Source organism: Cornus florida, unplaced genomic scaffold (genome assembly GCF_030987335.1).
Source record: "Cornus florida cultivar Cherokee Brave unplaced genomic scaffold, ASM3098733v1 CherokeeBrave_3.0.0_Hap2_Chr07, whole genome shotgun sequence".
NCBI classification, from domain to species: domain Eukaryota; kingdom Viridiplantae; phylum Streptophyta; class Magnoliopsida; order Cornales; family Cornaceae; genus Cornus; species Cornus florida.
Window position 1 is genome coordinate 15409060 of NW_026775577.1, and position 25033 is coordinate 15434092.

General features: G+C 32.4%; 1 protein-coding gene, 5 non-coding genes and 3 pseudogenes across 6 annotated transcripts; 6 read left to right on the top strand and 3 right to left on the bottom strand.

The window, feature by feature from the left end:
* The first annotated feature begins 370 nt into the window (after positions 1 to 370).
* Positions 371 to 528, top strand: LOC132267731 (U4 spliceosomal RNA). Its single transcript, XR_009469075.1, has one exon. It is a non-coding gene; the product is annotated as a U4 spliceosomal RNA (small nuclear RNA).
* Positions 441 to 3336, bottom strand: LOC132316310 (GPI mannosyltransferase 1-like; annotated as a pseudogene).
* A 3011-nt stretch (positions 3337 to 6347) lies between these two features.
* Positions 6348 to 6505, top strand: LOC132267717 (U4 spliceosomal RNA). Its single transcript, XR_009469061.1, has one exon. It is a non-coding gene; the product is annotated as a U4 spliceosomal RNA (small nuclear RNA).
* Positions 6506 to 6708: 203 nt separating this feature from the next.
* LOC132316311 (GPI mannosyltransferase 1-like) lies at positions 6709 to 7743 on the bottom strand (annotated as a pseudogene).
* A 4199-nt stretch (positions 7744 to 11942) lies between these two features.
* On the top strand, positions 11943 to 12098 carry LOC132267722 (U4 spliceosomal RNA). Its single transcript, XR_009469066.1, has one exon. It is a non-coding gene; the product is annotated as a U4 spliceosomal RNA (small nuclear RNA).
* Positions 12099 to 12610: 512 nt separating this feature from the next.
* On the top strand, positions 12611 to 13673 carry LOC132267503 (protein IQ-DOMAIN 20-like). The gene is made up of 2 exons (XM_059768661.1): positions 12611 to 12980; positions 13189 to 13673. The coding sequence occupies exons 1-2, from the start codon at positions 12705 to 12707 to the stop codon at positions 13357 to 13359; spliced, it is 447 nt and encodes a 148-aa protein (XP_059624644.1). The 5' UTR covers positions 12611 to 12704; the 3' UTR covers positions 13360 to 13673.
* Positions 13674 to 15573: 1900 nt separating this feature from the next.
* On the top strand, positions 15574 to 15729 carry LOC132267727 (U4 spliceosomal RNA). The gene has a single exon (XR_009469071.1). It is a non-coding gene; the product is annotated as a U4 spliceosomal RNA (small nuclear RNA).
* A 4765-nt stretch (positions 15730 to 20494) lies between these two features.
* Positions 20495 to 20652, top strand: LOC132267732 (U4 spliceosomal RNA). Its single transcript, XR_009469076.1, has one exon. It is a non-coding gene; the product is annotated as a U4 spliceosomal RNA (small nuclear RNA).
* LOC132316312 (GPI mannosyltransferase 1-like) lies at positions 20565 to 22021 on the bottom strand (annotated as a pseudogene).
* Positions 22022 to 25033: the final 3012 nt, after the last annotated feature.

Below are 25033 nucleotides of genomic sequence, written 5' to 3' on the forward strand. Positions count from 1 at the left end.
GAAATCAAATACTGGGTTCAGTGAGAATAATGGAGCTGGGCCATCTATTAACACTGACATTCGATACAAATGGAAGTCGCATGGTGGTGGCCTGGTTGGTCCTTTTATTAGATGCATCATGCAAAGAAGCCTATTGGGCTAGCTCGGCCCATTTGCATAGGTTAGGACTTTTCACTAATTGGATATTATTATTAGATGATTCAATCTTATTCCTGTTGGGACTCTAATATGATTGACCGACACAATTTATCACATGTTAATGTAATTGTCGATGATTTTGAACTATATCACAAGTCCCATATCGAAAAAGTACAAGAACTTGAAAAAAATTATAACTATAAAAACACCACATGGAAGATTTAGAAAATACATCGTTGCGCTTGGGGCAATGACGCAGCTCGTGAGGTTCTAACCGAGGCGCGTCAATTGCTGGTTGAAAACTATTTCCTTTTTTTATCGCTCTCTTTGGCTTGGGTTCTGCCCGGGTTATCGAGAATTTTTGGAAGGGCTCCCTTCTTGGGTAAAGTCCTACAATTCCGAGTTCCAAACTTTTATTCAAACAAAAACGAAAAATAAGGGCTCCCTTCTTGAGTAAAGATTTACAATTCCGAATTCCAAACTTTAATTGAAGCAAAAACGAAAAATCACACACCCACTATATGTGATCTTACCAGAGGAGCCGCCAATAAAGTCAATCAGATTCCTATTTAAATTCAATTCACTTCATGATGCAGAACTATTCAATATATGGTGAACTGAAACCACAAGAACATAACCGATAGGGACCGAGCTAGATATCTATATATTTATAATTCATGTTTCAAAGTTTTCTTCGAACTTGCATATATAATTCATGTTTCAAAGTTTTCTTCGAACTTGCATGTCGTTCGAATAACGGGAAGTGTGGTGATGGATAATACCGATGAAAACAAATGTATTACTGTAGTAGTTAAGAAAATTAAACTTGCTTGCCTTTGAATTCAACCAGTGAATTTGAGCTCCCATCCGTAGTAAAATGTACAAGAAGCCTTCCCATTTATGCTTCATATTGCACCATGGTAGTATTAAAGGCAACAGGCAGAAGAACCATACAAAAGTACTGCACTGTCATGACCTGCCAAAAAATAATAACCAATAAAACATAAGAATATCAAAAGAAGAACCCTATCAGAAATTCCCTATCCAAAGTATGAGCCCATAATTACAGAAATAAAATTACTTCTGGAGCCAGATAGAGTAATTTTTCACGTAAGAAGACTCAATAGTCCGATTTGCATTTTTAATTAGAACTAAAATAAGAAGGCAAAAAGAGATTTCAATTTCAGTGACAGTAAAAGGCACTAGGTTGAATTCACAAACCTAGTTAAATGCTACAAATGCTACTGTCTGCACAAAGAAACAGAATGGCAAATCCTGAGTGAAGTGGAGAGTAAGAACTAGCCGAACAACAAGTTGAGGCAGAAAACAGATGAGTTTCTCTAAGATTAAAAACTCATGGTCGTAGTTTAGATAGATGTGATAAAAATATATGGAAAAATTGTGTCTTGGATCTGTACGGGTAAAATGGTATGGCAGAGAGCCTCATGCAAGAATTCCAAATTATATAGATAGAAGAAAAACCCAGTACAAAAGAAGAAGACAGCCACAGAGATCAGTCCCAACATAATTCTCTCTTGAAAACATGTTTTTCAAAGCAACAATAAATGGCATGGACAGTAACTCCCATGCCACTTAGACTCTGGGCTGACTTAACTTTACTAGAATTCCAATCCATAAGGACAGGCTTCTGAATAGATTGAAAGTGGAAAGGATCAAGAACTAAGCTGATAGGAAGTGCATAGATTATAGGATAGATTCTGAAATGGACAAGCAGCCCATACCAAAACACAGCTTGTAAAATATTACGTGTAAACCAGTAAATATGACACAAAGAAAGTTAGGAATTATAATTATGTATTTATAATGACATGAAAGGAAATCTGTATTTGGTGCTTTAACCAAAGATAGTCTAAAACTTATATCGAATGATTATATTTTTTTTCAGATTTAAAAGTAGTACTTTTTCTTGTTACTTCGACAAGATTCTCCATAACAAACACCATTGAACAAAACAAAGCTTCCACACCAACTTCCCCCTTCCATGCCATGATGGAGAGAAACCTAGTATTCTTAACTGAACCTTAAATACTTTCATATTCCAAATGCCAACATCAACTAAAATGATTAAATAATTGATACATTGATGTAAATCTCCCATTATGTTATTGTTATTTTCTTTCTTATATTTGATTAGTTTTAGTTTTTATTATTATTATTTATTTTCCCACATGTTGAGAAGTATCCTTCTTAAAAATATATATTTATTCTCAGGGATGGACCTAAATAATTATGTGCTAGGGGGCGGCCTTTAACAATAACAAGATTAAATAAAAAAATCCAAACCTTGAGGTGGGGGCAATAGTAAGGTTTATTTATAATTTTAGTGGGGACAATTTTAAAATTTTATTGGTACATAATTCAAAGCAAAAAAAATTGTAGGTATATAATAGCAACCTAAAAAAATAAGTGGGAACAATTGCCCCCACTGGACCTTGAATAGGTCTGTGCATGTGGACAAGGCTCCCTTGCTACGGGTTTGAAGCAATCATATCTCCACGTCCAAGACCTCTAGGTTGTAATTAGCAACCTTGCACCAATGCCCGCTCTCATTCTTAACCATACATATGTGTAAAACAGCTTTGCTTGTTAGGAACATTGGGATATTCACTAACTAAGCTATAAAACAAATCCAATTTACTTCATGATGTTGAACTATTCAATATATGGTGAACTGAAACCACAACAACATACATTAAGATTTCAACATGGTATCTCCGGTCTATCCCACCGAATAAGCAATAGGGAAGTTCCGAGCCCTGCTAAGGGTCTGAATTTTGCAGGGAGGGGAGTTAGGTTCTGTGAAGCTAGATATTAAAATATATATATATTTGAGGCAAATAAGAATGGCATAAGGAGTTTAATTGGCAAATAAACAAATTTAACCCTAGTCAGCTCCCCCCTCTCTGAATCTTTGCTTTTTATGTCACATTTTTTGATTCCCAACTTCTCTAATGGGCACAAAGACTAATGACATTAATAGTGGAAAAAATATAACACAGCAGCAAAATTATATATTGAAGATAGGAGGAGGTGTGGTCAGTCTTATTAGTATCACAAAAAATCGAAAAAGAGAACAATATTTACACATTGCAGTAGGCCATGGATTGACAACCAGAGTTCCACCAAACACATTAACACCTAAAGGAGAAAAAAAGAAATGATCTCAAATGGTACCATCTTTATCAAAAGAATCAAAATGTACCAAAAGCATTTTCTCATACACAAAGATATTAATGTATGTAGAGATTTTGGCCATCCCTTTGATAAATTACAGCTGTCACGGATTGCGTACAAGGAAATAAGAGCATCACGTAAATGATTCTAGGTGTGCAATTCATGAACTAGTTATCAGATATAAAAAAAGTTTGAGAATTTAAAACTTATCATTTCATATCAAGTTTGTGACACCCATAATTCAATTACACCTTTTTTGTTAAGGCTTACGTTTAACATAAATATTTGGACTAATTGTGACAAATTTTTTTCGAATCGTTGTTCTCATTTTAAAATAAAACTATCATTTAAATCCTTTCTCATTACTTTTTCGTATCTCCTCCCTCAATCCATATACATGTAGTATATATATATATATTTTATTGTCTTTATTTCTTTCATTCATTTATTTCATTTTTTTCCTTTTGTTTTTCTAAATTGTTGCCATTAGCCTTTTTTCGGTCATTCCTTTCATTTTTTTTTTTTAAACCAGAACAAATAAGACAGGAATATTCATCAAATTAGAAAAAATTTTATTAAACCAAATTGTTATTAAATTTTAAACAAGAACAAATAAGAATACGGAATCTAGAAAAAAATTTAGAAACAGGGGAATGTTTACCAAATTTGTTATTAAGCCATAACAATTTAGAAAAAAATAAAATGAAAGGAATAACGGGAAAAAAGGTTAATGGCAACAATTTAGAAAAAAAAAAAAAAAAAAAAAAGAAAGAAAGTGGGGGAATAAAGAAAAAAAGAAAAAAAAATAAAGGCAATAAAAAATATATATATACTACCCGTATATGGATTGAGGGAGGAGATACAAGAGGTAATGAAAAATGATTTAAAGGGTAGTTTTGTCTTTAAAATGTGAGTTTTGTTTTAAAATATGTAATATTTTTCACGTTCCTTGAGAATATCAAGAAAGAGTAATTAATGAGAGTTAAAGTAGCCAATTAGAAGAGCGACTGTGAAAGGACCGTTGTCGCTTTGCATTTTTCTTTATTATTTGATTGAATATTAAATGCCTCGTTTTGACAAATATATCATTAAAAGGATTTATTAAATGTGTCGAGTTTGAATTTACTTATTTAGTAGACACGATTATGACTCACGAACATGAATTGCCATCCTTATATGGTGCACATACTTGGAAACAACAATTTAGCTGGGGCATTTAATCAAACAGTGGATGGATACACTTATTTAACAAAATCTATAAAAAATAATAATAATTAAAAAAAGAAAAAAGAAAAAAAAGAAGCTAGCCCAGCGGGGCTTCAGCAATGAGCTCCTACAATTTCAAGGTAAGATGTAAACTGTCTTAAGATATTTTTTATTTTAAACCCACACAATAGAGCAACCTCAACGCCCTCACAAAACAAACAAATAAAAAAGAAAAAAAAAGAGTAAAAGGGGATAAATTTATGTGTTGTGGAAGGAGACAACTTCTCAATGGATATAGATTTGGTCCAACACCACATTTTATGACGGCATTAATTGAAGTTTTACATGCAATGCACTAAAAGCAACAATTCAAACAAGTTCTAATTACAAAATTAAGAACATCAATAAGAAAATCACAGTATTAAAGACGATAAACCTTTTTTTTTTTTTTTTGTAGCTTTAAATTCGATTGAATAATAAAAATTCAGGAAATAAATAAATAAAAACCAGTGACCATTAGCCTTTGCGAAATCTCTCAGTACTGTCTTTGATTCATAGCCTCGTCTTCATGCTCATCTCCTCTATATCATTTACAGTCCGCAAACATTGAGAATAAGATTTGTAGATCTTTGTGTCTCACTCCAAAAGTCCATTTCAGAGATGGTTTTGGGCGTCAAAGAAAAAGATTGAAACGCTCAATTTCTTGAGCAACAAACAACTGAACTCTTATGTTTTTTTCTTTTCTTTTTTAGAATATTAATATAACAATATTCGTCGAATCATTTCATAAAACAATTACTAAAAAAAATAGGTTAAAATCATAAAATTCTCATTACACCATTATCCTTTTTGTAGTGACGAATCTTGTATGTGTTCCTAAGAAAAGGAATTTGTCCATTTTTTGGGTCTCAAAGACGTGCATCAAATTTATCATGTATCCCACCCTTAATTGGGTTATAAAATGTCGAAATTGATTTTATTATTTAATATTAAATTAAGAATATATATATATATTTTAAATTACAAAAAAGTGCAGTATATATAATTATTACATTCTTTAATGACAAATTTTCTTGATTGGCCGATTGTAAAATATAATCACAGTACTGTGCGTTTTTTTGGGAAAAGTATTCAGACTTTGAAGAATGTGCTTAATTTTTTTATCAATGTCAAATTGTCAATTCACTTTAAAAGTGTAGTATATTTATTTTTTCATCAATCTAAAACAAAAAAATTAACTTGAATTCTTAGTTATTGTATTGGTGACCAAAAAAAAAAAGTTATTGGATTGAAACATGATATACATTCTCTCAATTAAACAAATGACAATATAAATTTATATTTAGAATGTTGAAGCAAAAATATGATCGGCATTTCTATAACAAAACATTTATTTTGTTTCCGTTAAAACAAAATACGTACCAGCGCAACTACAGAGGTGATTACTTGCAGAAGTCAATCACTGGGTTCAGTGAGAATAATGGACCTGGGCCATCTATTAACACTGACATTCGAAACAAATGACAGTCACATGGTGGTGGGCCTGGTTGGTCCTTTTATTAGATGCATGATGCAAAGTAGCCTTTTGGGCTAGCTCGGCCCATTTGCATGGGTTAAGACTTTTCACTAATCGGAGATTATTCTTAGATGATTCAATCCTATTCCTGTTGGGACTCTAATTTGATTGACCGACACAATTTATCACATGTTAAGGTTTGAACTATAACACAAGTCCCATATCGAAAAAGTACAAGAACTTGAAAAAAATTATAACTATAAAAACACCACATGGGAGATTTAGAAAAAGCATCATTGCGCTAGGGGCAATGACGCAGCCAGTGAGGTTTTAACCGAGGCGCGTCAATTGCTAGTTGAAAACTATTTCCTTTTTTTATCGCTCTCTTTGGCTTGGGTTCCGCCTAGGCTATCGAGAATTTTTGGAAGGGCTCCCTTCTTGGGTAAAGCCCTACAATTCCGAGTTCCAAACTTTTATTCAAGCAAAAAAACCAAAAATCACACACCCATTATATATTTTGTCAAATTCAATTCACAAGAACATACATTAAGATTTCATCATGGTATCTTCTGGGCGATAATACCCTTTTCCACACACTCCGTAGCTACCTAAGGAGAAAGATATCTATATATATATAATTCATAATTCATGTTTCAAAGTTTTCTTCGAACTTGCATGTGGTTCGAATAACGAGAAGTGTGATGACGGACAATACCGATGAGAACAAATGTATTACTGTAGTAGTTAAGAAAATTAAACTTGCTTGCCTTTGAATTCAACCAGTGAATTTGAGCTCCCATCCATAGTAAAATGTAGGACAAGCCTTCCCATTTAAGCTTCATATTGCACCATGGTAGTATTAAAGGTAACAGGCAGAAGAACCATTCAAAGTACTGGCTGTCATGACCTGCCAAAAAATAATAACCAATAAAACATAAGAATATCAAAAGAAGAACCCTATCAGAAATTCCCTATCCAAAGTATGAGCCCATAATTTCAGAAATAAAATTACTTCTGGAGGCAGATAGAGTGATTTTTCACGTAACAAGACTCGATAATCCGATTTGCATTTTTAATTAGAACTAAAATAAGAAGGCAAAAAGAGATCTCAATTTCAGTGACAGTACAAGGCACTAGGTTGAATTCACAAACCTTGTTAAATGCTAGAAATGCTACCGTCTGCACAAAGAAACAGAATGGCAAATCCTGAGTGAAGCGGAGAATAAGAACTAGCTGAACAATAAGTTGAGGCAGAAAACAGATGAGTTTCTCTAAGATTAAAAACTCACGGTCGTAGTGTAGATAGATGTGATAAAAATATATGGAAAAATTGTGTCTTGGATCTGTACGGGTAAGATGGTATAGCAGAGCCTCATGCAAGAATTCCAAATTATATAGATAGAAGAAAATCCCAGTACAAAAGAAGAAGACAGCCACAGAGATCAGTCCCGACATAATTCTCTCTTGAAAACATGTTTTTCAAAGCAACAATAAATGGCATGGACAGTAATTCCCATGCCACTTAGACTCTGGGCTGACTTAACTTTACTAGAATTCCAATCCATAAGGACAGGCTTCTGAATAGATTGATAGTGGCAAGGATCAAGAACTAAGCTGATAGGAAGTGCATAGATTATAGGATAGATTTTAAAATGGACAACCAGCCCATACCAAAACACAGCTTGTAAAATATTACGTGTAAACCAGTAAATAAGACACAAAGAAAGTTAGGAATTATAATTATGTATTTATAATGACATGAAAGGAAATCTGTATTTGGTGCTTTAACCAAAGAGAGTCTAAAACTTATATCGAATGATTATATTCTTTTTCAGATTTAAAAGTAGTACTTTTTCTTGTTACTACGACAAGATTCTCCATAACAAACACCATTGAACAAAACAAAGCTTCCACACCAACTTCCCCCTTCCATGCCATGATGGAGAGAAGCCTAGTATTCTTAACTGAACCTTAAATACTTTCATATTCCAAATGCTAACATCAACTAAAATGATTAAATAATTGATACATTCATGTAAATCTCCCATAATGTTATTGTTATTTTCTTTCTTATATTTGATTAGTTTTAGTTTTTATTATTATTATTATTATTTTCTACATGTTCAGAAGTATCCTTCTTAAAAATATATATTTATTCTCAGGGATGGACCTAAATAATTATGTGCGAGGAGGCGGCCTTTAACAATAACAAGAAAAAAAAAAAATTTCAAACCTTGAGGTGGGGGCAATAGTAAGGTTTATTTATAATTTTAGTGGGGACAATTTTAAAATTTTATAGGTACATAATTCAAAGCAAAAAAAATTGTAGGTATATAATAGCAACCAAAAAAAAATAAGTGGGAACAATTGCCCCCACTGGACCTTGAATAGGTCTGTGCATGTCTATTCTTAATTATGCGTATAGGGCTAACCCCATGGACAAGGCTCCCTTGCTACGGGTTTCAAGCAATCATATCTCCACGTCCAAGACCTCTAGGTCGTAATGAGCAACCTTGCATCAATGCCCACTCTCATTCTTAACCATACATATGTGTAAAACAGCTTTGCTTGTTAGGAACATTGGGATATTCACTAACTAAGCTATAAAACAAATCCAATTTACTTCATGATGCTGAACTATTCAATATATGGTGAACTGAAACCACAACAACATACATTAAGATTTCAACATGTATCTCCGGTCTATCCCACCCGATAAGCAATAGGGAAGTTCCGAGCCCTGCTAAGGGTCTGAATTTTGCAGGGAGGGGAGTTAGGTTCTGTGCAGCTAGATATTAAAATTTGTTTATTTTCCAATTAAACTCCTTATGCCATTCTTATTTGCCTCAAATATATATATATATATATATATATATATATATATATATATATATATATATATTTGAGGCAAATAAGAATGGCATAAGGAGTTTAATTGGAAAATAAACAAATTTTACCCTAGTCAGCTCCCCCTTCTCTGAATCTTTGCTTTTATGTCCCATTTTTTGATTCCCAACTTCTCTAATGGGCACAAGGACTAATGACATTAATAGTGGAAAAAATATAACACAGCAGCAAAATTATATATTGAAGATAGAAGGAGGGGTGGTCAGTATTATTAGTATCACAAAAAATCGAAAAAGAGAACAATATTTACACATTGCAGTAGCCCACAATAGGATGGATTGACAACCAGAGTTCCACCACACACATTAACACCTAAAGGAGAAAAAAAGAAATGATCTCAAATGGTACCATCTTTATCAAAAGAATCAAAATGTACCAAAAGAATTTTCTCATACACAAAGATATTAATGTATGTAGAGATTTTGGCCATCCCTTTGATAAATTACAGCTGTCACGGATTGCGTACAAGGAAATAAGAGCATCACGTGAATGATTCTAGGTGTGTAATTCATGAACTAGTTATCAGATATAAAAAAAGTATGAGAATTTAAAACTTATCATTTCATATCAAGTTTGTGACACCCATAATTCAATTACACCCTTTTTGTTAAGGCTTACGTTTAATTCAACATAAAAATGCCCCTCCCATTTATGGGTGTTTGGCTGACACACTTAGAAACAACAGTTTAGCTGAGGCATTTAATCAAACAGTTGATGGGCAGAGTTATTTAACAAGATCTAAAAACAAACACAAAACCAAAAATAAAAAAGAAGGGATTTTAATTTGTTGTGAAAGGAGACAAGTTCTCACTTCTCAATAGTTAAAGATGTGGTCCACCACCATATTTTATGACTCTGCATTAATTGAAGTTTTTCAGGCAAAACACTTGACACAACAACTACAAAATTAAGAACATCAATAAGTAAATCACAGTATCAAAGACCACACATTTTTTTTTTTTTTTTTTTTTTCTGCAGCTTTATATCGATTGAATAATTGGAATGCAGGAAATAAAAGATAAAAAAAGCAGTGCCTATGTTTACCTTTCGAGTACTGTCTTTGATTCATGGTCTAGTCTTCATGTTCATCTCCTCTATACCATTTACAGTCGCAAACATTGAGAATAAGATCTGTGGATCATCTTCGTCTCTCACTCCAAACTTTCAAAAACCCGTTTCAGAATGGTATTGGGAATCATAGAAAAAGCTTGAAACACTCAATTTCTCATTTTCTTTGAGCATCGAACAACTGAACTCCCATGTTTTTTTTCTTTTATTTTTTGGATTGTTATTATACCAACCCATCAAATCATTTCAGAAAATCATTACTAAAACAATATATATATATATATATATATATATATAGGAGTGTCGATTACTAAAAATAACACTAATTTTGAAACGGATTTAATGTGGTCTTTGTAACAGTAACTTATAAGAATGTGAGTCACGATTATTAAAGATGACACTAATTTTAAAGAGGAATAATTTTTTTCCTGAAAAAAAATTTACATACACCACACACACTTCTTCCTTGAAAATAACCCCAAAAAAATCACTTGGCACAAGACCTTGGTAATTATAAAATATTATTGCTTAGAAAATAACCCTCACAGTATTGCTTTTTCCTTACAAAAACATCATATTCAAAATTTAAAGAATGTGTTTAATGTTTTCATCAATTTAATTATAGTTCTTAGATATGTCATTCAATTAGCACACGTGTCCATTCATGGTGGTTTCACTCTCAAGTCTCAACTTAAAAAAATACATATAAATAATAAATAATAATAATAAAATATATATTGTTTAAGTTAAAAACTTGATGATTTGGGTATTATATATACACACACACATATTAGCTCATTTGGGTATTATAATTAACTTGGTCTAAATTAACTAGTTCAAACATATCTTGATGATTTCAGAATATATTTACAAAGTATTAAAAGTTGTAAGAAAATCATATTTCAGACTCAATATTAGTACGATCATGACAAAAATGAGTAATACTACCTATCTCAAAAATACTAGGTTGAATAAATATCACAGGTTCGAATATATTTATCAATCTAGCATGTACCATTAGTATTGGATTCAACGACCCATCACAACCTCTTAATTAAACAAATGACATTATAAATTTACATTAAACCCATATTGAGAATGCTGAATTAGCGTCTTAAAATTAAAATTATAAAAAATTGAGAGATGGTAAATGTATGACATTTTAAATCAAACACACTAGGTGGGTTTTTTTTTCTGTTTTTATTTTTTTATTTTTTATTTTTAATGACAAACATACTCCTGATACTTGATCAATTTTTTTTATTATTTTTTTTCATGACAAACGTGTTAAGAGTTAGTGATTAGCGATTAGTGGTGGTTAGTGGGGAGAAGTGTGAAGGTTCACAGCCGAGCTTCCAAAGATCAGAGAAACAACCTTATCTTTTGGAATATGAAAGTACCTTTCAATTATTATTCAAAATATATTATAACAAAACATTTATTTTATTTCGATTAAAACAAAACGCTTAATTATTTGGAGAATAATGGACCTGGGCCATGTATTGACAATGGACATTCGATATAAATGGAGGTCACATGGTGGTGGGTTGGTTCTTTAATTAGGTGGTACTAGCCCAACCCACATTGTTATGCAGAGTAGTAAAAATAAGTAGCCTTTTGGGTCAACTTGGCCCATTTGGATGTATTACGCCTACAAAAGTAGCACTCCGGAGTCCGGACAGGAAAAGTTTTGGAACAAATCAATAGTGTAGATGAAATTGGGGATTGATTAGATGAAGCAATTTTATTTATGCTAGGATTCTAATTTGATTGACCGGTAATCTAAACAGGGAGAGAATTGTATTATACTTGTTTGATATTATGTGACATAATTCCCACATCGAAAAAGTGTATGAAGGGGATGCGAAAATTTTAACTATAAAAACAATACATACACAACATTAAAAAATACATCATTGCGCTTGGGGCAATGACGCAGCCTGTGAGGTTTTAACCGAGGCGCGTCAATTGCTGGTTGAAAACTATTTCCCTTTTTATTAATCTCTTGGGCTTGGGTTTCGCCCGGCCATTGAGAATTTTTGGAAGGGTTCCCTTCTTGGGTAAAACCCTACAATTCTGAGTTCCAAACTTTAGTTTTACACTCACAGGAACTTCTGTGGACAAAATAGGATTTTGAATTTATTCAAGTACATTAGTGATATGATTATTATGACCTAAGAGTGGCAATTCGTATTTGTGAGTCACGTTTATTAAACGGGTAAAATAAATCACAAGGCACAAACAAGATTTATGTTTAAATTACGTAATTTGCCGCCCCTATTATGACCTAATGATTTTATAATTATTAAAATAACATTATATGATAATTTAAGATATTTCTGAAAGTAATGTATTCGTATCCTTACCAAGAACCAATCATGCATATATCAACCATTCTATTGTTGACTGGGACCAATACTTAGGTAGTCTGAGTGGTGGTCATTTTACACTTTTGGTCCCGGGGTCTAGTGGTTGCAATGCTTGAAAGATATTCATCCTGCCACGTTCTCTCTATCTCTCTCTCTCTCTCTCTCTATATATATATATATGTATATATATGTGCTAACATGGTGCCCACAACTCCAACTTTGAAGGGAAGTTTTCCAAGCTCTTATGAATGAAGTAGTAGTATACATTGAATCTAAAGCTAGCTCTGAAGCAACAATAGGAAGAAATGGGAAAGTCTCAGAATTGGTTCGGCGTCATTCGAAGAAAGCTTTTCAGGTATTCTCATCATGAAACTGTCATTGTTCTCCACGCCAATAACACCACCACCACCACGAGCTTCACAGAGGATGCAACTGCCACAGAAGATGCAGTCAATCGCGAGATAACAAAATCAGAAGCTGCTTTTTCTTCTCCCTCCAGTAGCCCGACCCCGAAGAAAGAGTTACTATCTGATGAAGACATTGCAGCCATGAAGATCCAAGCCTCTTTTAGGGCTCATCTTGTATTTCACCATTCACCCATCAACATATATATATATCTTCACATATTTCTTTCATGCTAAAAGGGTTCAGCTTTTTAATACGGAGTAATAATTTTTTGTTTTCAAAATCAGACCACTATGAAATTTTGTTTGATTGCAGTTAATGGTTTACATAACTCATGAACTCTCTTAATTTATACATTCTGTGTTTGGTGTGAATGTTTGACAGGCAAGGAAAGCATTTCGAGCGCTGAAGAGTCTTGTGAAGGTGCAAGCGGTGGTTCGCGGAGCCTACGTGAGAAAACAAGCTCGAATGGCCTTACATTGCATGCATGCGCTTGCCCAATTGCAGGTCACCGTCAGAGCACGCCAACTCCTCAGCAGATGTAGTGATAATTGATTCACAAGTAATACTAGCCACAGAGTTCTTTCATGACAAGTCATAAGCCTTCCAGTGGCGAGAGAGACCAAACAATTAGGTCGTTTCAGCTAAAGGGCAAAACCGGCATTTTAGCTGATCGAATGAATCTCCAAATTGATTTAGAGAACTCATAATCAAAGAAAAGATGGGAGTAGGATTCTTTATAGGACAACTTAATTAGAGTTGAAGTTTGGCAGAGATACCAACAACCTGTTTCCAATTTCTAATTAATTTTATTCTTTGCATTTTTAATATTTTATATATATTCAAATTATGATTACTTTTTAACTTTATTTGTTTAAATCTTTATTTATTGTCCGTTAACAATTTGTTTGTAATTTTTTAAAATTTTGCTTTGACTTTTTATTTTTTTAGTATGCTTACAAGTAATGTAACTTGAAACTAACTCAAAATCACGTTAAATTTTTCTTCTGGAGATTTGGTGATATAAGCAATTCCAATTAACTCAACTTTTTAACCCAAAAATTTTAGTGTCAAACTCGAGTTTAAAAATTCAAAAATAAATAGATTGGGTTTGGGTAGAGTAATTAGGGTTGGAGGTCAGTTTATTTCCTAACAACGTCATTTTCATTACAAATTGTATCGATTAATAATTTCAAAACGCCAAAAAAACAAAATAATAAATCATTGAGAGTTTAACATTTCATATATCAAATTGAGCACGAGTCATACCTCTAAGTCGCCTTCTCTGGCTGTGTTGTATGGTTTTTTTTTTATTATTATTTTTTTATTTCTCTAAGATATATTTGGATTTATTCCTTTGTTTCCTAACGACAAAGTTCAACTCAATAAACCACCCTTGAATACTCTCAATAATAATAATAATAATAATAATAAAAAGAGATATTATTTAAGTTTAAAACTTGATGATTTGGGTTTTATAATATATATATAGCACATTTGGGTATTTTAATTACCTTGTTTAAATAAACTAGTCTAAACACGTCTTGATGATTTTAGAATATATTTATTTGGGGAGAAAAAAATTATTTTAGAATATATTTACAAAGTATTAAAAGTCAGAAGGAAATTACACTTGAGACCCAATGCTAGTACGATCATCGTGGTTGATAACAAAACGAGTAATGCTACTTAACTCAAAAACTAAATTGAACAAATATCACAGAAGACTCCATAATCAATTTATATATTCATGTAAATCTCGCAAAATATTTTTGTTATTTTCTTTCTTATATTTGATTTGTTGTTATTGCCGGCAAATACATTAAGGCTTAAGACCATGAAGTAATATTGGGGACCGTTTGACTTGAATTATTAGTTAACGGATCATTTGATTGAGATTTGGTTTGATCATGCTGAGTCTACTTGTCAAACGAAGCTAAGGAGAATGTTGAGACAAAAGAAAATTTATCCGCTAGATTGGGAAAAAAGAAAGAGAGAAAAAGAATTACATTGTAATATTTGATTCTTTTATTTATGAGTTGGATGCATGAATATCAATTCACTAGTGTCCTGTGTATATGTATATATATATAGATATATCTTTTATCAATCTATAAAGTACCAATAACTTGAATTCTTAGTCATTGAATTGAAAGGTGATACCACAGCCTCTTAATTAATCTAAATTAGGATCGTAAAATTGAAATTATAAAAAATTAAGAGTTGTTAATTAAATACATTTTTAACCAAATACACACTTTTTTTTTCTTAACATAAATGACAAACATATTTATAATATTTTTTAATGGGCGAGTGATCTAGCGGTATCAGTCTCTTATTTCAAAAGGAAGTTAGGAACATGTGTGTGAGTACCAACTAAAAAAAAAACATATTTCTAATATTTAATTTTTCTATTTATAATTGCAAATATGTAATTTCACTTTAAAAGTACTCTTAAAACATAAGGTGCGTTTGCCCTTTCGGGTCAGCTCGGCCCATTTGGATGAATTACAAATTAAAAGTAGCCTTCGGAGCAGGAAAAGTTTCCTCCTAGGACCAATATATTTAAAACAGATCAATGTTTGATTGGGATTCTAATTTGATTGACTGAGGCAATTTTCACATGTTAATGTAATTGTATATGATTTTGAACCGCATAAAAGTCTATTTGTAAAGTTATGTGACATAAGTCCCACATCGAAAAAGGTAAGAAATTGATGAGACTGAGTGTAATTATAAAACACTACATACACAGCATAAAACAATCACATCATTGCGCTTGGGGCAATGACGCAGCTTGTGAGGTTTTAACCGAGGCGCGTCAATTGCTGGTTGAAAACTATTTCCCTTTTTATTGATCTCTTTGGCTTGGGTTCCACTCGGCCATTGAGAATTTTTGAAAGGGCTCCCTTCTTGGGTAAAGCCCTATAATTTTAATTTCTAAACTTTAATTCAAGCATAAACCTATTTAATTAAAATTTAATTAAATAAAAATTATAACAAATTTAATTTAAAATTTAAACAAAATTTTTTCCGATTATAATATAATATAATTATAAGAGATGAATTTAAAATTAAAACAAATTTAATTTAAAATTTAAACAAAAATTTTTCCGATTATAATTATAAAACATTCAATACTACCAAATATAACCACCCAACAACCCAACGATTGTTGTTTGGCATCAACATAACAGATAATTTGATTCTATAGTCTAAAAGATGTTTATAATTACATATTCATGATTCACCATTCTATTGTTGCCTGTGGCCAATAATTACGTAGTCTAATGGTGGTCATTTTACACTTTTGGTCCCACAGGATTCAGTTGCTGGAATGCTTCAAAGAAGTTCATTCTGTCACGTTCTCTCTCTCAATATATATATATATATATATATATATATGTGCTAACATGGTGCCCACAACTCCAACCTTTAAGGGAACTTCTCCAAGCTCTTATGAATGAAGTAGTAGTATACATTGAATCTAAAGCAAGGTCTGAAGCAACAATAGGAAGAAATGGAAAGTCACAGAATTGGTTTGGCCTTATTCAAGTTATTCGGAGAAAGCTTTTCCGATCTCCACCTCCTCCTCATCATGAAACTGTCATTGTTCTCCACACCAACGCCACAAGCACCAGCTTCACGGACGAAGCAACCGCCACAGAAGCAGCAGTCAATAGCGAAATCACAAAACCAGAAGCTGCTTTATCTTCTCCCTCGAAGAAAAAGCTCCTATCCGAAGATGACATTGCAGCCATGAAGATCCAAGCCTTTTTTAGAGCTCATCTTGTATTTCACCCTTCACCCATCAACATTTCTTTTCATGTATCTATTTCAGGAATTAGGAACCTAATCCATGCACGGCACAAGAAGAGTGGAGGTCACTTCACATGTAGTTTGGTAGTCATAGATAAAGTGGGCCCTATTCCATGTGGAATGATCTGCACTTTTCAATGTGCACAACCCATGCATGTTGTGTATAGGAGAGATTCCTAAGTTCCTAGTGACTAATATAATGATTTTACATATATGACTCGTGAGCTCTCTTTATTTATCGTTTGGCATGTGAATGTTGACAGGCAAGGAAAGTATTTCGTGCTCAAGAGTCTTGTTAAGGTGCAAGCTGTGATTCGCGGAGCCTACGTGAGAAAACAAGCACGAATAGCCTCGCAATGCATGCACGCACTTGCCCGGTTGCAGGTCACCGTCAGAGCTCGTCAACCCCTCAGTAGATATAGTGATAATTGATACTTGATTCATGAGCTATGATCTAAAAATTGATTTGAGTCTTTCTAGAGGATAAACCTCAACATAAAATCGAAGAGTAATGGCAGGTGAATTAGAAGAATTCATTTATATTTGGTTAAATCTTTTAAAAAGTAACACCTTTATTATTCTGTCTATTTGTTTATCTCTCTCTCTCCCAAACTTGTCCAGCCTTTGATTAAGATGCTCGTGAAATTCTCGAATAGTCATGGTGCATGCTTCAATAATTTATGTTTTCTTTGCTTCATATAACACTAGTATATATATGGTCCAAGTCGATGTAGTCAAATTATATATTTTTCAACAATTCTATGAAAGCAAGCATTTTCTTAACAAAATTTTTGGAAAACAGTCATCAGAAACAGATTTACTACTACATATAAACGGTATCTTTAAAATACCAAAAAGAAATTATCAAAACAGCATTAGCAACAAAAACCAAATCTGAATACAGTGGAGCCCACAAACACTTAGTGGCTCGACCTTGTACTCTCATCATAGTCAGGCTGATTGGTTTGATGACCGTGGTCTTCCTTTTTCTTTCCTTGCAAGTGTAAGTATGGCGGTCGCCATAGTTGGAGCGGTTTGATTGGAGAAGAGCAAAAAAATCGTCCTAAAACTATACCATTGTTGCATAATGTTTCTAAACTATTTTTAAAAGCAACTTGGCCCCCTCAATTATTAAAAGCAAGCAAAATGGCCCTTTAAGGCCATCGGAAACAAATTTTCGACAGGAAAAACGATACAATTACTAATTTACCCTTATTTAATAATTTATTATAAAAATATAAAATTCATGAATGTGAAATACCAATAATGCCCTCATATTTTTAACAAAAAAACAAAGGTAGTTTGGCCTTTTAATGAATTTTGTTTAACAACACACACACACACACACACACAAAAAACCAAGGAGAATAGAATAATAAACCTCAAAAGCTCCAACTAAGTGAGATTTATCGAAACTTCAAGTGAGTGTAATTTTATTTACCCTACTTTATATAGGATCAAAATCGTCTCCTGTGCAACAGTAGGACCGGTCACAGCCAGTGAGTTAAAATCGTAAAAGTTAAAAATTAAAAAAGCAAAACTTTTATATATACATACACACATACATACGAGACCAAATCAAAACTATACCAACTTTTTACTCTTTTTTTTTTTTTTTTTTTTTCTTCTACACAAATATTCCCCTAATCTACAACTTCTTGTATATCACAACATTTCTCTAACCTAAATCCTAACTTTTTTCTTACTAACATCTCACTTATTGTACAAATACATAAATAAACATATCTTAATATAAATTGTATATCACAACATTTTCCTAACTAACATCACACGATTTATTATTTTATCTTATTTGGAATGTACGTTAGAAAAATGTTGGGATGCTAGTAAGGAGAAAGTTGGAAAATATTACAATTTGTTAAGGAGAAAGTTAGAATGTATAAACTTTCTATGTTTGCACTAAAAACTGACTTACCTACATCTCAACTTTCCTCTTACTAACATCCCAACTTTCTTCTTACCAATATCACACTATTCATTACTTTATCTTGTTTGGGATACACGTTAGAAAAATGTTGGGATGCTAGTAAGGAGAAAGTTGGGATGTACGTTAGGAAAATATTGTGAAGCAAGACCAACATCCAAACATTTTTCTAACAAGAGAAATAGATGAATAGTAGATCATATTCCAAGAAAATATTAGGATGTACATTCGAAAAATATTGAGATGCTGTTAAGGAAAAAGTTGGGATATATAGATTTTGTATATATCACTAAAAACTGACTTGCTCTCTTTTGTCTTTTTTGACTAAGTGACGTGACGAACTTTGTATGTATACGCTAATACGTCTTTGGTAAAAATTGATTTACTTTCTTTTCTCTTCTTTGACTAACTGACGTGGCAAAATGGTGTTCCCATATTATTCACAAGCTGGGATATACTCATTGTTGCCCAGAAGACAATTTTGATCCACTTTATATACTACATAATCTACAGAATCTCTCTCCTGGACACCGATCACTTCAACAAAATGGACCATCAGTGAGAATAGTACTCCGTATATTTTTCTTATTCGGTCGCGCACTTTGATCACATTATTGTAGGTAGGTAAAATTTGAAACTAGTTGAAGTTGACTGATTCAATTTCAAGTTGCCTTGTAATCCACTTGTAATATACAGCAAAATGACCACCTATATGTAAAATTAGTGATGATTAAGTTGGTAAACAAAACTGCACAGTTTTTGAACATTGACAAGGGTGACAAACAATGTCAAGTACGGCGGAACAGAACAAAAGAAATTAGAAAAACAGGTGACATAAATAGTAGTTCTGCAACCAAAGGGTCCAATGGTATAATATTTGTACTCTTATGTTTTATTCTATTCTTTTTTGGAGTGTTAATATAACAATATTTGCCGAATCATTTCATAAAATAATTACTAAAAAAAATAGGTTAAAATCATAAAATTATCCTATATACTATTACACAGATGTGCATCAAATTTATCATGTGACTCTTGTATCCCACCCTTAATTGGGTTATAAAATGTCGAAATTGATTTTATTATTCAATATTAAATTTAAAATACATATATTTTTTAAATTACAAAAAAGTGTAGTATATATAATTATTACATTCTTTAATGACAAATTTCCAGGATTGGCCGATTGTAAAATATAATCACAGTACTGTGCGTTTTTTTTAGGAAAAGTATTCATACTTTGAAGAATGTGCTTAATTTTTTTTTTTTTATCAATATCAAATTGTCAATTCACTTTAAAGTGTAGTATATTTATTTTTTCATCAATCTAAAACAAAAAATTAACTTGAATTCTTAGTTATTGGATTGGTGACCAAAAAAAAAAAAAAACACAAAGTTATTGGATTGAAACGTGATATACATTCTCTTAATTAAACAAATGACAATATAAATTAAAATGTTGATGCAAAAATATAATCGGAATTTCTAACAAAACATTTATTTTGTTTCCGTTACAAAATGCGTGCCAGCCCAACTACAGAGGTTGATTACTTGCAGAAATCAAATACTGGGTTCAGTGAGAATAATGGAGCTGGGCCATCTATTAACACTGACATTCGATACAAATGGAAGTCGCATGGTGGTGGCCTGGTTGGTCCTTTTATTAGATGCATCATGCAAAGAAGCCTATTGGGCTAGCTCGGCCCATTTGCATAGGTTAGGACTTTTCACTAATTGGATATTATTATTAGATGATTCAATCTTATTCCTGTTGGGACTCTAATATGATTGACCGACACAATTTATCACATGTTAATGTAATTGTCGATGATTTTGAACTATATCACAAGTCCCATATCGAAAAAGTACAAGAACTTGAAAAAAATTATAACTATAAAAACACCACATGGAAGATTTAGAAAATACATCGTTGCGCTTGGGGCAATGACGCAGCTCGTGAGGTTCTAACCGAGGCGCGTCAATTGCTGGTTGAAAACTATTTCCTTTTTTTATCGCTCTCTTTGGCTTGGGTTCTGCCCGGGTTATCGAGAATTTTTGGAAGGGCTCCCTTCTTGGGTAAAGTCCTACAATTCCGAGTTCCAAACTTTTATTCAAACAAAAACGAAAAATAAGGGCTCCCTTCTTGAGTAAAGATTTACAATTCCGAATTCCAAACTTTAATTGAAGCAAAAACGAAAAATCACACACCCACTATATGTGATCTTACCAGAGGAGCCGCCAATAAAGTCAATCAGATTCCTATTTAAATTCAATTCACTTCATGATGCAGAACTATTCAATATATGGTGAACTGAAACCACAAGAACATAACCGATAGGGACCGAGCTAGATATCTATATATTTATAATTCATGTTTCAAAGTTTTCTTCGAACTTGCATATATAATTCATGTTTCAAAGTTTTCTTCGAACTTGCATGTCGTTCGAATAACGGGAAGTGTGGTGATGGATAATACCGATGAAAACAAATGTATTACTGTAGTAGTTAAGAAAATTAAACTTGCTTGCCTTTGAATTCAACCAGTGAATTTGAGCTCCCATCCGTAGTAAAATGTACAAGAAGCCTTCCCATTTATGCTTCATATTGCACCATGGTAGTATTAAAGGCAACAGGCAGAAGAACCATACAAAAGTACTGCACTGTCATGACCTGCCAAAAAATAATAACCAATAAAACATAAGAATATCAAAAGAAGAACCCTATCAGAAATTCCCTATCCAAAGTATGAGCCCATAATTACAGAAATAAAATTACTTCTGGAGCCAGATAGAGTAATTTTTCACGTAAGAAGACTCAATAGTCCGATTTGCATTTTTAATTAGAACTAAAATAAGAAGGCAAAAAGAGATTTCAATTTCAGTGACAGTAAAAGGCACTAGGTTGAATTCACAAACCTAGTTAAATGCTACAAATGCTACTGTCTGCACAAAGAAACAGAATGGCAAATCCTGAGTGAAGTGGAGAGTAAGAACTAGCCGAACAACAAGTTGAGGCAGAAAAAAGATGAGTTTATCTAAGATTAAAAACTCATGGTCGTAGTTTAGATAGATGTGATAAAAATATATGGAAAAATTGTGTCTTGGATCTATACGGGTAAAATGGTATGGCAGAGAGCCTCATGCAAGAATTCCAAATTATATAGATAGAAGAAAAACCCAGTACAAAAGAAGAAGACAGCCACAGAGATCAGTCCCAACATAATTCTCTCTTGAAAACATGTTTTTCAAAGCAACAATAAATGGCATGGACAGTAACTCCCATGCCACTTAGACTCTGAGCTGACTTAACTTTACTAGAATTATAATCTATAAGGACAGGCTTCTGAATAGATTGAAAGTGGCAAGGATCAAGAACTAAGCTGATAGGAAGTGCATAGATTATAGGATAGATTCTAAAATGGACAACCAGCCCATACCAAAACACAACTTGTAAAATATTACGTGTAAACCAGTAAATAGGACACAAAGAAAGTTAGGAATTATAATTATGTATTTAAAATGACATGAAAGGAAATCTGTATTTGGTGCTTTAACCAAAGATAGTCTAAAACTTATATCGAAGATTATATTATTTTTCAGATTTAAAAGTAGTACTTTTTCTTGTTACTTCGACAAGATTCTCCATAACAAACACCATTGAACAAAACAAAGCTTCCACACCAACTTCCCCCTTCCATGCCATGATGGAGAGAAGCCTAGTATTCTTAACTGAACCTTAAATACTTTCATATTCCAAATGCTAACATCAACTAAAATGATTAAATAATTGATACATTCATGTAAATCTCCCATTATGTTATTGTTATTTTCTTTCTTATATTTGATTAGTTTTAGTTTTTATTATTATTATTTATTTTCCTACATGTTGAGAAGTATCCTTCTTAAAAATATATATTTATTCTCAGGGATGGACCTAAATAATTATGTGCGAGGGGGCAGCCTTTAACAATAACAAGATTAAAAAAAAAAATTCAAACCTTGAGGTGGGGGCAATAGTAAGGTTTATTTATAATTTTAGTGTGGACAATTTTAAAATTTTATTGGTACATAATTCAAAGCAAAAAAAATTGTAGGTATATAATAGCAACCTAAAAAAATAAGTGGGAACAGTTGCCCCCACTGGACCTCGAATAGGTCTGTGCATGTGGACAAGGCTCCCTTGCTACGGGTTTGAAGCAATCGTATCTCCACGTCCAAGACCTCTAGGTTGTAATTAGCAACCTTGCACCAATGCCCACTCTCATTCTTAACCATACATATGTGTAAAACAGCTTTGCTTGTTAGGAACATTGGGATATTCACTAACTAAGCTATAAAACAAATCCAATTTACTTCATGATGTTGAACTATTCAATATATGGTGAACGGAAACCACAACAACATACATTAAGATTTCAACATGGTATCTCCGGTCTATCCCACCCAATAAGCAATAGGGAAGTTCCGAGCCCTGCTAAGGGTCTGAATTTTGCAGGGAGGGGAGTTAGGTTCTGTGAAGCTAGATATTAAAATATATATATATTTGAGGCAAATAAGAATGGCATAAGGAGTTTAATTGGCAAATAAACAAATTTAACCCTAGTCAGCTCCCCCCTCTCTGAATCTTTGCTTTTTATGTCACATTTTTTGATTCCCAACTTCTCTAATGGGCACAAAGACTAATGACATTAATAGTGGAAAAAATATAACACAGCAGCAAAATTATATATTGAAGATAGGAGGAGGTGTGGTCAGTCTTATTAGTATCACAAAAAATCGAAAAAGAGAACAATATTTACACATTGCAGTAGGCCATGGATTGACAACCAGAGTTCCACCAAACACATTAACACCTAAAGGAGAAAAAAAGAAATGATCTCAAATGGTACCATCTTTATCAAAAGAATCAAAATGTACCAAAAGCATTTTCTCATACACAAAGATATTAATGTATGTAGAGATTTTGGCCATCCCTTTGATAAATTACAGCTGTCACGGATTGCGTACAAGGAAATAAGAGCATCACGTAAATGATTCTAGGTGTGCAATTCATGAACTAATTATCAGATATAAAAAAAGTTTGAGAATTTAAAACTTATCATTTCATATCAAGTTTGTGACACCCATAATTCAATTACACCCTTTTTGTTAAGGCTTACGTTTAATTCAACATAAAAAATGCCCCTCCCATTTATGGTGTTTGGCTGACATACTTAGAAACAATAGTTTAGCTGAAGCATTTAATCAAACAGTTGATGGGCAGAGTTATTTAACAAGATCTAAAAACATACACAAAACCAAAAATAAAAAAAAAGAAGGGATTTTAATTTGTTGTGAAAGGAGACAAGTTCTCACTTCTCAATGGTTATAGATGTGGTCCACCACCATATTTTATGACTGCATTAATGGAAGTTTTTCAGGCAAAACACTTGACGCAACAATTACAAAATTAAGAACATCAATAAGTAAATCACAGTATCAAAGGCCACACATTTTTTTTTTTTTTTTTTTTTTTCTGCAGCTTTATATCGATTGAATAATAGGAATGCAGGAAATAAAAGATAAAAAAAGCAGTGCCTATGTTTACCTTTCGAGTACTGTCTTTGATTCATGGTCTAGTCTTCATGTTCATCTCCTCTATACCATTTACAGTCGCCAACATTGAGAATAAGATCTGTGGATCATCTTCCTTGAAAATAACCCCAAAAAAATCACTTGGCACAAGACCTTGGTAATTATAAAATATTATTGCTTAGAAAATAACCCTCACATTATTGCTTTTTCCTTATAAAAACATCATATTCAGAATTTAAAGAATGTGTTTAATGTTTTTATCAATTTAATTATAGTTCCTAGACATGTCATTCAATTAGCACACGTGTCCATTCATGGTGGTTTCACTCTCAAGTCTCAACTTAAAAAAATACATATAAATAATAAATAATAAATATAAAATATATATTGATGATTTGGGTATTATATATATACACACACATATATTAGTTCATTTGGGTATTATAATTAACTTGGTCTAAATTAACTAGTCTAAACATATCTTGATGATATCAGAATATATTTAAAAAGTATTAAAAGTTGTAAGGAAATCGTATTTCAGATTTAATATCAGTATGATCATGACAAAAAAGAGTAATGCTACCTATCTCAAAAACATTAAGTTGAACAAATATCAAATGTTCGAATATATTTATCAATCTAGAAAGTACCATTAATATTGGATTCAACGACCCATCACAACCTCTTAATTAAACAAATGACATTATAAATTTACATTAAACCCATATTGAGAATACTGAATTAGCGTCTTAAAATTAAAATTAGAAAAAATTGAGAGATGGTAAATGCATGACATTTTAAATCAAACACACTCGTTGGTTTTTTTCTTTTTTTAAATATAAATGACAAACATACTCCAAATACTTGATCAAATTTTACTATTATTGTTTTT

Coding starts and splice junctions, on each gene's coding strand:
- LOC132267503 (XM_059768661.1), top strand. CDS start 12,705: ATGGGAAAGTCTCAGAATTGGTTCGGCGTCATTCGAAGAAAGCTTTTC. Junction 12,981..13,188: donor CCTCTTTTAGGGCTCATCTT/GTATTTCACCAT, acceptor AATGTTTGACAG/GCAAGGAAAGCATTTCGAGC.